The following is a 12,255-nucleotide window of genomic DNA, read 5'->3' on the forward strand; positions in this document are numbered from 1 at the left end:
GATCATCCATTACTTGTGGGATATTCTCCTTCCCAACAGGAAGTTGCAAGAGGATCACCCACAGCAGAGCTGCTATATAGCTCCTCCCCTCACTGCCATACCCAGTCATTCTCTTGCAACTCTCAACAAAGATGGAGGTCGTAAGAGGACTGTGGTGTTTTATGCTTAGTTTATTTCTTCAATCAAAAGTTTATTTTTAAATGGTACCGGAGTGTACTGTTTATCTCAGGCAGTATTTAGAAGAAGAATCTGCCTGCGTTTTCTATGATCTTAGCAGAAGTAACTAAGATCCTTTGCTGTTCTCACATATTCTGAGGAGTGAGGTGACTTCAAAGGGGGAATGGCGTGCAGGTTTTCCTGCAATAAGTTATGTGCAGTTAATATTTTTCTAGGGATGAAATTTGCTAGAAAATGCTGCTGATACCGAAGTAAGGTAAGTAAAGCCTTAAATGCAGTGATAGCGACTGGTATCAGGCTTATTAATAGAGATACATACTCTTATAAAAGTGTATTTTAAAACGTTTGCTGGCATGTTTAATCGTTTTTTATACATGTTTGGTGATAAAACTTATTGGGGCCTAGTTTTTTCCACATGGCTGGCTTGAATTTTGCCTAGAAACAGTTCCCTGAGGCTTTCCACTGTTGTAATATGAGTGGGAGGGGCCTATTTTAGCGCTTTTTTGCGCAGCAAAAATTAGACACAGACATCCAGCTTCTTCCTGCATGAGCCAGGACTTCTCTGAAGGGCTCAAAAGGCTTCAAAAGTCGTATTGAGGGAGGTAAAAAGCCACAGTAGAGCTGTGGCAGTTGTGACTATTTGAAAAAACGTTTTTGTCATTTGTTATTCCGTTTTTGGTATTAAGGGGTTAATCATCCATTTGCAAGTGGGTGCAATGCTCTGTTAACTTATTACATACACTGTAAAAATTTTGTTAGTGTAACTGCCTTTTTTTCACTGTTATTTCAAATTTGGACAAAATTTGTGTTTCTTAAAGGCGCAGTAACGTTTTTTTTATATTGCTTGGAAACTTGTTTTAAAGTGTTTTCCAAGCTTGCTAGTCTCATTGCTAGTCTGTTTAAACATGTCTGACACAGAGGAACCAACTTGTTCATTATGTTTGAAAGCCATGGTGGAGCCCCATAGGAGAATGTGTACTAAATGTATTGATTTCACCTTAAACAGTAAAGATCAGTCTTTATCTATAAAAGAATTATCACCAGAGGGTTCTGTCGAGGGGGAAGTTATGCCGACTAACTCTCCCCACGTGTCAGACCCTTCGCCTCCCGCTCAGGGGACGCACGCTAGTATGGCGCCAATTACATCAGGGACGCCCATAGCGATTACCTTGCAGGACATGGCTGCAATCATGAATAATACCCTGTCAGAGGTATTATCTAGATTGCCTGAATTAAGAGGCAAGCGCAATAGCTCTGGGGTTAGGAGAGATACAGAGCGCACAAATGCTGTAAGAGCCATGTCTGATACTGCGTCACAGTATGCAGAACATGAGGACGGAGAGCTTCAGTCTGTGGGTGACATCTCTGACTCGGGGAAACCTGATTCAGATATTTCTAATTTTAAATTTAAGCTTGAGAACCTCCGTGTATTGCTTGGGGAGGTATTAGCTGCTCTGAATGACTGTAACACAGTTGCAATTCCAGAGAAATTGTGTAGGCTGGATAGATACTATGCGGTGCCGGTGTGTACTGATGTTTTTCCTATACCTAAAAGGCTTACAGAAATTATTAGCAAGGAGTGGGATAGACCCGGTGTGCCCTTTTCCCCACCTCCTATATTTAGAAAAATGTTTCCAATAGACGCCACTACACGGGACTTATGGCAGACGGTCCCTAAGGTGGAGGGAGCAGTTTCTACTTTAGCAAAGCATACCACTATCCCGGTTGAGGACAGTTGTGCTTTTTCAGATCCAATGAATAAAAAATTGGAGGGTTACCTTAAGAAAATGTTTATTCAACAAGGTTTTATTTTACAGCCCCTTGCATGCATTGCGCCTGTCACTGCTGCGGCGGCATTCTGGTTTGAGGCCCTGGAAGAGGCCATCCATACAGCTCCATTGAATGAAATTATTGACAAGCTTAGAACGCTTATGCTAGCTAACTCATTTGTTTCTGATGCCATTGTTCATTAGACTAAACTAACGGCTAAGAATTCCGGATTCGCCATCCAGGCGCGTAGGGCGCTATGGCTTAAATCCTGGTCAGCTGACGTGACTTCAAAGTCTAAATTACTCAACATTCCTTTCAAGGGGCAGACCTTATTCGGGCCTGGCTTAAAGGAAATTATTGCTGACATTACTGGAGGCAAGGGTCATACCCTTCCTCAGGACAGGGCCAAATCAAAGGCCAAACAGTCTAATTTTCGTGCCTTTCGAAATTTCAAGGCAGGAGCAGCATCAACTTCCTCCGCTTCAAAACAAGAGGGAACTGTTGCTCATTCCAGACAGGCCTGGAAACCTAACCAGTCCTGGAACAAGGGCAAGCAGGCCAGAAAGCCTGCTGCTGCCCCCAAGACAGCATGAAGGAACGGCCCCCTATCCGGAAACGGATCTAGTGGGGGGCAGACTTTCTCTCTTCGCCCAGGCGTGGGCAAGAGATGTTCAGGATCCCTGGGCGTTGGAGATCATATCTCAGGGATATCTTCTGGACTTCAAAGCTTCTCCTCCACAAGGGAGATTTCATCTTTCAAGGTTATCAGCAAACCAGATAAAGAAAGAGGCATTCCTAAGCTGTGTGCAAGACCTCCTAGTAATGGGAGTGATCCATCCAGTTCCGCGGACGGAACAAGGACAGGGGTTTTATTCAAATCTGTTTGTGGTTCCCAAGAAAGAGGGAACCTTCAGACCAATCTTGGATCTAAAGATCTTAAACAAATTCCTCAGAGTTCCATCATTCAAAATGGAAACTATTCGGACCATCCTACCCATGATCCAAGAGGGTCAGTACATGACCACAGTGGACTTAAAGGATGCCTACCTTCACATACCGATTCACAAAGATCATCATCGGTTCCTAAGGTTTGCCTTTCTAGACAGGCATTACCAATTTGTAGCTCTTCCCTTCGGGTTGGCCACAGCCCCGAGAATTTTTACAAAGGTTCTGGGCTCACTTCTGGCGGTTCTAAGACCGCGAGGCATAGCGGTGGCTCCTTATCTAGACGACATCCTGATACAGGCGTCAAGCTTTCAAATTGCCAAGTCTCATACAGAGATAGTTCTGGCATTTCTGAGGTCGCATGGGTGGAAAGTGAACGTGGAAAAGAGTTCTCTATCCCCACTCACAAGAGTCTCCTTCCTAGGGACTCTTATAGATTCTGTAGAGATGAAAATTTACCTGACGGAGTCCAGGTTATCAAAACTTCTAAATGCTTGCCGTGTCCTTCATTCCATTCCACGCCCGTCAGTGGCTCAGTGCATGGAAGTAATCGGCTTAATGGTAGCGGCAATGGACATAGTGCCATTTGCGCGCCTGCATCTCAGACCGCTGCAATTATGCATGCTAAGTCAGTGGAATGGGGATTACTCAGATTTGTCCCCTCTACTAAATCTGGACCAAGAGACCAGAGATTCTCTTCTCTGGTGGCTATCTCGGGTCCATCTGTCCAAGGGTATGTCCTTTCGCAGGCCAGATTGGACGATTGTAACAACAGATGCCAGCCTTCTAGGTTGGGGTGCAGTCTGGAACTCCCTGACAGCTCAGGGATCGTGGACTCAGGAGGAGAAACTCCTCCCAATAAATATTCTGGAGTTAAGAGCAATATTCAATGCTCTTCTAGCTTGGCCTCAGTTAGCAACCCTTAAGGTTCATCAGATTTCAGTCGGACAACGTCACGACTGTGGCTTACATCAACCATCAAGGGGGAACCAGAAGTTCCCTAGCGATGTTAGAAGTCTCAAAGATAATTCGCTGGGCAGAGTCTTTATTCTTGCCACCTGTCAGCGATCCACATCCCAGGCGTAGAGAACTGGGAGGCGGATTTTCTAAGTCGTCAGACTTTTCATCCGGGGGAGTGGGAGCTCCATCTGGAGGTGTTTGCTCAACTGGTCCATCGTTGGGGCGAACCAGAACTGGATCTCATGGCGTCTCGCCAGAACGCCAAGCTTCCTTGTTACGGATCCAGGTCCAGGGAACCGGGAGCGACGCTGATAGATGCTCTAGCAGCTCCTTGGTTCTTCAACCTGGCTTATGTGTTTCCACCGTTTCCTCTGCTCCCTCGACTGATTGCCAAAATCAAACAGGAGAGAGCATCGGTGATTCTGATAGCGCCTGCGTGGCCACGCAGGACCTGGTATGTAGACCTAGTGGACATGTCATCTCTTCCACCATGGACTCTGCCTCTGAGGCAGGACCTTCTAATACAAGGTCCTTTCAATCATCCAAATCTAATTTCTCTGAGACTGACTGCATGGAGATTGAACGCTTGATTTTATCAAGGCGTGGCTTCTCCGAGTCAGTCATTGATACCTTAATACAGGCACGAAAGCCTGTCACCAGGAAAATCTACCATAAGATATGGCGTAAATATCTTTATTGGTGTGAATCCAAGAGTTAGTCATGGAGTAAGTTTAGGATTCCTAGGATATTGTCCTTTCTCCAAGAGGGTTTGGACAAAGGCTTATCAGCTAGTTCTTTAAAGGGACAGATCTCTGCTCTGTCTATTCTTTTGCACAAGCGTCTGGCAGAGGTTCCAGACGTCCAGGCATTTTGTCAGGCTTTGGTTAGGATTAAGCCTGTGTTTAAAACTGTTGCTCCCCCGTGGAGCTTAAACTTGGTTCTTAAAGTTCTTCAGGGAGTTCCGTTTGAACCCCTTCATTCCATTGATATTAAACTTTTATCTTGGAAAGTTCTGTTTTTGATGGCTATTTCCTCGGCTCGAAGAGTCTCTGAGTTATCTGCCTTACAATGTGATTCTCCTTATCTGATTTTTCATTCAGACAAGGTAGTTCTGCGTACCAAACCTGGGTTTTTACCTAAGGTGGTTTCTAACAGGAATATCAATCAAGAGATTGTTGTTCCATCATTGTGTCCTAATCCTTCTTCAAAGAAGGAACGTCTTTTGCATAATCTGGACGTTGTCCGTGCCTTGAAGTTTTACTTACAGGCTACTAAAGATTTTCGTCAAACATCTGCCCTGTTTGTCGTTTACTCTGGACAGAGGAGAGGTCAAAGAGCTTCGGCAACCTCTCTCTCCTTTTGTCTTCGGAGCATAATACGCTTAGCCTATGAGACTGCTGGACAGCAGCCCCCTGAAAGGATTACAGCTCATTCTACTAGAGCTGTGGCTTCCACCTGGGCCTTTAAAAATGAGGCCTCTGTTGAACAGATTTGCAAGGCTGCGACTTGGTCTTCGCTTCACACCTTTTCAAAATGTTACAAATTTGATACTTTTGCTTCTTTGGAGGCTGTTTTTTGGAGAGAGGTTCTACAGGCAGTGGTTCCTTCCGTTTAAGTTCCTGCCTTGTCCCTCCCATCATCCGTGTACTTTAGCTTTGGTATTGGTATCCCACAAGTAATGGATGATCCGTGGACTGGATACACTTAACAAGAGAAAACATAATTTATGCTTACCTGATAAATTTATTTCTCTTGTAGTGTATCCAGTCCACGGCCCGCCCTGTCCTTTTTAAGGCAGGTCTAAATTTTAATTAAACTACAGTCACCACTGCACCCTATGGTTTCTCCTTTCTCGGCTTGTTTCGGTCGAATGACTGGATATGGCAGTGAGGGGAGGAGCTATATAGCAGCTCTGCTGTGGGTGATCCTCTTGCAACTTCCTGTTGGGAAGGAGAATATCCCACAAGTAATGGATGATCCGTGGACTGGATACACTACAAGAGAAATAAATTTATCAGGTAAGCATAAATTATGTTTTCTACTTTCAAGATTATCTGCAGACCAGACAGAGAGGCGTTCTTACACAGCGTAGGAGACCTCTCCGCTCTGGGAGCGATTGTACTCGTTCCAATTCAGGAACAGGGTCTGGGGTTTTATTCCAATCTGTTCGTGGTTCCCAAAAAAGAGGGAACCTTCAGGCCAATTTTAGACCTCAAGAGTCTAAACAAGTTTCTCAGTGTACCATCCTTCAAGATGGAAACAATTCGTTCCATTCTTCCATTGATCCAGGAGGGTCAATTTATGACAACAGTGGATTTAAAGGACGCGTATCTACATGTTCCCATTCACAGGGATCATCACAAGTTCTTAAGGTTTGCCTTTCTGGACAAACACTTCGTTTGTGGCTCTTCCTTTCGGTCTTGCAACAGCCCCCAGAATCTTCACAAAGGTTCTGGGATCTCTGTTGGCAATGCTTCGATCAAAAGGCATTGCAGTGGCGCCTTATCTGGACGACATTCTTGTTCAGACGCCATCCTTTCAGCTAGCAAGATCCTACACAGACTTGGTGTTGTCCTTCCTAAGATCCCACGGATGGAAGGTAAATTTAGAAAAGAGTTCCTTAGTTTCAAGGGTAACTTTCTTAGGAACCATAATAGACTCTCTATCTATGAAGATTTTTCTGACAGAAGTCAGGAAATTAAAGATTATCGATACTTGTCTAGCCCTTCAGTCCACTCCTCGACCATCAGTGGATCAGTGCATGGAGTTAATCGGGCTGATGTTGGCGACAATGGACATTATCCCGTTTGCTCGCTTCCATCTCAGAGCTCTGCAGTTGAACATGTTGAGACAGTGGAACGGAGAATATTCAGACTTGTCTCCTCGACTCCTTCTGGAACAGAAGACAAGGGACTCTCTACAATGGTGGTTTGTCTCTGGATCATCTCTCCCAGGGAAAATGCTTTCGCAGACCATCTTGGAAGTGTTTTCCAGCCTGATTCTCAAGTGGGGTCAGCCGGAATTAGATCTCATGGCATTGCGACAGAATGCCAAGCTCCCGAGATACGGTTCGCGATCCAGGGACCCCCAGGCGGAACTGATAGATGCTCTGGCGGCCCCCTTGGAATTCCAATCTAGCATACCGGTTTCCTCCGTTTAGCTCTTCTTCCGCGAGTACCTGCTTGAATCAAACAGGAGAGGGTCTCGGTGATCCTCATAGCACCGGCCTGGCCTCGCAGGATTTGGTATGCAGATCTGGTGGAGATGACATCTCTACCACCTTGGAGACTTCCGTTGAGGAAAGACCTTCTGATTCAGGGGCCCTTCCTTCACCCAAATCTAGTTTCTCTGAAGCTGACTGCTTGGAGATTGAACGCTTAATTTTATCCAAGCGGGGGTTTTCTGACTCTGTCATAGAGACCACGATTCAGGCTCTTAAGCCTGTTACTAGAAGGATTTACCATAAAATTTGGCGTAAATTGGTGTGAATCCAAGGGCTACTCATGGAGTAGAGTTAGGATTCCTAGAATTTTGTCCTTTCTCCAAGAGGGTTTGGAGAAAGGTTTATCGACGAGTTCTCTAAAGGGGCAAATCTCGGCCTTATCTATTTTGTTACACAAATGTCTGGCGGATGTTCCAGATGTACAATCATTCTGTCAGGCCTTGGTCAGGATCAGGCCTGTGTTCAAACCAGTTACTCCTCCATGGAGTCTTAATTTTAGTTCTCAAAGTTCTTCAAGGGGCTCCGTTTGAGCCTATGCATTCCTTAGATAATAAGTTGTTATTTTGGAACGTTTTATTTCTTGTTGCTATTTCTTCTGCTTGTAGAGTGTCAGAACTCTCAGCATTACAGTATGAGTCTCCTTATCTTATTTTCCATTCAGATAAGGTAGTTTTACGTACCAAATTAGGATTTCTTCCTAAGGTTGTTTCTGATCGGAACATTAATCAGGAGATTGTTGTTCCTTCCTAATGTCCTAATCCTTCTTCTAAGATGGAAAGACTTCTGCACAATTTGGACTTGTGACTAAGGACTTTCGTTAGTCTTCTTTGTTTGTGGTTTTCTCAGGAAAATGCAAGGGACAGAAAGCTACGGCTACTTTTCTTTCTTTTTGGAATGAGTATCATACGTTTTGCATATGAGACTGCTGGACAGCAGCCTCCAGAAAGAGTTACGGCTCATTCCACAAGGACTGTTGCTTCCTCATGGGTGTTCAAAATTGAAGCTTCTGTGGAACAGATTTGCAAGGCTGCAACTGGGTCCTCTCTTCACACTTTTTCAAAGTTCTACAAATTTGACACTTTTGCCTCGTCTGAGGCCGCTTTTGGGAGAAAGGTTCTTCAAGCAGTGGTGCCTTCCATTGAGGTTCCCTGTCTTGTCCCTCTTGTATCATCTGTGTACTCGAGCTTGGGTATTGAATCCCATTAGTAATTAAGGTGATCCGTGGACTCACCGTGTCTTTAAAAAGAAAAGAAAATTTATGCTTACCTGATAAATGTATTTCTTTTTTGACACGATGAGTCCACGACCCGCCCTGCTCTTATAGACAGGTTGTGGGTTATTGTAAACTTCAGACCTCTCTGCACCTTGGCTTTTCCTTTCTCTTCCTAACTTCGGTCGAATGACTGGAGTGGGAGGGAAGGGAGGAGCTATTTAACAACTCTCCTGTGGTGCTCTTTGTCTCCTCCTGCTGACCAGGAGGTGAATATCCCATTAGTAATTAAGATGATCCGTGGACTCATCGTGTCAAAATAGAAATAAATTTATCAGGTAAGCATAAATTTTCTTTTTCTTGGATTCATGTTGAACTTTTGTTGGGGCGTGAATAGCAGTATCTGCCTATAGTAGCAGCCTCTGCATTGGATCTTCTAGGAGGAGTGTCCCCACCCACGCTCCATTGTGCTGTTATGGTCTTGTTGACGATTCTCCATGTAAGTGAGCACTCCTACACACAGAGAACTCTGTAGTCTCTTGTGTCCAGATATCCTGCCTGCTGAACGGTGTCTGGTCTGCTAGCCGGCCTGCTGAACGGTGTCTGGTCTGCTAGCCGGCCTGGTTTATGGTACCCTTCCTTGTGTCCACTATCTTGTCTGATATCCTGCCTGGTGTCAAGTACAATTCTCTCATGATTACTGTTCCTATAACTAGCCAGAATCCCCTACCCCTCCTTGCAGTCTCTTGTGGTCATTCCTATCTCAGCTCAGGTGTACCATTCCCCCATTAGTTTAGCTTTACATCTCCTGAACACACACACAGTCCTAGTACATAACTTCCCCCCCCCAACCCCAGGACACAACTTCAATAATTCCCTCTACATTTGTCTTGCAGGTGACTTTAAAGCACATCCCCGTGAGCTGATCATAGCACCTTCATGGTTGAAAGGCTGGAAGGGAAACGAACTACAGAGGTGTATAAGGAAGCGTCAGATGGTTGGCGCAAGGATGTTTTATCATGATAGGGAAAACCTGAACAAGAGAATTCGATTTCTCTATAAAAGATTCAACAGATATGGCAAACACCGCTAGCATCTAACCTCTAGGACTCCTGAGACCCCAAATAAACTACTGTGGCTATGTTGACTGAGTGCTCTGCTTTCTTAAAACCTTTTTACTCAAAAGCAAAGATGGGCACTGAGAGATCAGTACATGACTAGCAGCAGTGGGGGAAAGCTTTTAAGTTACTAGATTCCTTGTATTTGTATACTTGTTATGGGATATTTCCGAATATAAGTCCTTATGTTTGTTTTCACTCATTTTAAGTATAAGTATCTAAAGTGTTTATTAATATACACATCTGTATTTACCTGTAATACCCAGGAGTAGGCCCCCTGTTCCTGTCAGGGCTGTACCCAGGAGTAGGCCCCCCTGTTCCTGTCAGGGCTATAGCTAGTGTGTGTCACATGATGAGCAAACCGTCAACTCTCACAGCTGTGCAGAGTTATTCTCAGTTATTGAGCAGATTGTTACTGATGCAGCTCAAGCTAGGTGCTTGGAACAGACTTTAATGGTCTTTAATGGCTCTTTTTGGTAACCCAGATATCCAGCTGTGTGGCATAGTGGTGACCCAACTGCTTTACAAAAACTGTAGTACCCCGAGTAGTGAGAGATAGATTTTGAGATGTTTGTATAGATGCAGGGTGAAGGCAACAGTTCTGGTGCATATTTAGCCCATATAGATTGTAAGTGGGGCGCAGTCAATAGTTCAGGGGTGTCAAGCACAATCTGGTTTACAAGTGGACGGTTACATTTTACACATACGCTATGTGGCCCCTCTTGTTCATGTGTCTTCTAGAATATCTTCTATGGTTATATTTTAACCAAATCATCTTAACGTGGCCAAACTTGTTTTAGAGTATCCTATACTTTTAATGGCTATTGTAGTGAGAGCACTATTAGCGCTTTCATTGCACTCATACTACAAGTGATGATACTGCTTTATAATGTAAAAATGATTCACTTGCTAGTCTGCATAACAAAACACATGACAACTCAATGGAAATAAAGGATTTAAGTTATATGTAGACTTAATACTTATGAAACAAAACTTATTAATGAAAACAATGTTTTATGGTAGAATTAAAAGGGTATGGACATGTGGCGGCGCTGCAGCGGTGTATGTGGAGCTTAGAGCTCAGTGATAGCCAACCTGCATATTACTGTGCTTCCCCCATACAAGCCTGTTATATGAGGGAATGGACGCACATGCAGATGTAGGGCTCTCTAGACTAGCACTTGGGAAAGCATATGGATTGTGTTTGAACGAATTTAGCACACAACATTTTTGTGCTACTTAATGTTTAATCATACACTGTTCTCTATCTGCTGTAATGCACCAATCACAAACCGGGGCACATGTGTCCAGTTAAATGAATATAAGTAGAAAAGGTATGTCACTAACAGATCTCACAATAATGTAAAAAGTGCCCTACTCGCAAGTGAAGATGCACTAGATAGCGCTAAAGAAGCGGGTGACACTTTTAAGAGCCGCTAAGCTGAATCTCACTCCGGTCAAAGATGACACTAACAGAACTCAAAATACTGTGCATTTATGGCAAACCGGGGTCTCACATCAAACGTGGCAAATCCTTCCAGATATACACACCACTGCAGAGAGAAGAGATCCCAGCAATGTTACTCAGTCCAAGGCAATTTGTCTTTTAATAAAACATTGTAAAATAGGTACATCCACAACATGTTTCTCAGTTATACAACAGTTTCATAAGGTGAATATATAATAATGCCATGACTGAGTTTAAAAAAAAAGTCAGCGTACCTCTGTCTCAAGCTGTAGGTGACATCGTAATGATCTGTACTACCCACTTCCCCACGGCTAAAATACTCAAGTATTTATAACCAGTCTGATTCTGCTGACTCCAGGGGTCCGGTCAAAACAAAGAAAAATAAAATTAGCTATGTGAGACAACTATACTAAAGCTTTAATACAAAAAAATGCCATGCGGCCGCTGTGGTTTATGTCCTGCTCTTGTAATTGGACAATAAAGGCTGTGACACACTGCAAGCGATGCGGTGCGAAGCAAAGCAGCTGCTTCACTCCGCGTCGCATCGCTTCTGAAGTTCAAATATTCCATCTCTGAGCGCTTAGCTACGCGACCTGACGCAGCAGAGTGCTCAGAGATGAAAAGGCAGGAGACACTGAGCACACACAGCTGCATGTACACGCTGCGCGCCGCTCCGCTTGCAGTGTGTCACAGCCTTAATGAAAACGCCCCAGAATCATATTTTCAGACCAGCATAGCGCAAAAGGCACACCGACATCAGACTAATCTATCATCAAAAGCATATACAACATCTAAAATGAGGCTTTATAAGGATCATGATGATAAAAAAAAATTAATACCATATGATCCTTCTCAAAATAATAAAGTAAATGGTCTGTTATAATACCTAAACAGTGGAATAATCTACTCTACACACAGAATGTTGCTTACAGATCCCTCAGTCATCATTCGGATCAAATCTAAGTATGAAAAATCCATACAATATGAAATAATAATGTGCTAAATGTATAATTATACAGTAAATACATATTATTATATTAGCTGCTAACAAAGGTAACCACGACAACTTATGCTAATAATAATGTGCTAAATGTATACTTATACAGTAAATACATATTATTATATTAGCTGCTAACAAAAGTAACCACGACAACTTATGCTAATAATAATGTGCTAAATGTATACTTATACAGTAAATACATATTATTATATTAGCTGCTAACAAAAGTAACCACGACAACTTATGCTAATAATAATGTGCTAAATGTATACTTATACAGTAAATACATATTATTATATTAGCTGCTAACAAAAGTAACCACGACAACTTATGCTAATAATAATGTGCTAAATGTATACTTATACAGTAAATACATATTATTAT

General features: G+C 43.2%; 1 protein-coding gene across 2 annotated transcripts in view; it reads left to right on the forward strand.

Annotated features, from left to right (window-relative positions):
- MRPL51 (mitochondrial ribosomal protein L51) overlaps positions 1 to 9,432 on the forward strand; it is a 64,368-nt gene extending 54,936 nt beyond the window's left edge. For both annotated transcript variants that reach the window (XM_053692848.1, XM_053692849.1), the window contains exon 4: positions 9,182 to 9,432. In XM_053692848.1, coding sequence (XP_053548823.1) covers positions 9,182 to 9,378 — 197 coding nt within the window. In that variant the 3' untranslated portion in view covers positions 9,379 to 9,432. The remainder of the gene's footprint in view (positions 1 to 9,181) is intronic.
- Positions 9,433 to 12,255: the final 2,823 nt, after the last annotated feature.

Source organism: Bombina bombina, chromosome 9, assembly GCF_027579735.1.
Source record: "Bombina bombina isolate aBomBom1 chromosome 9, aBomBom1.pri, whole genome shotgun sequence".
Classification (NCBI taxonomy): Eukaryota; Metazoa; Chordata; class Amphibia; order Anura; family Bombinatoridae; genus Bombina; species Bombina bombina.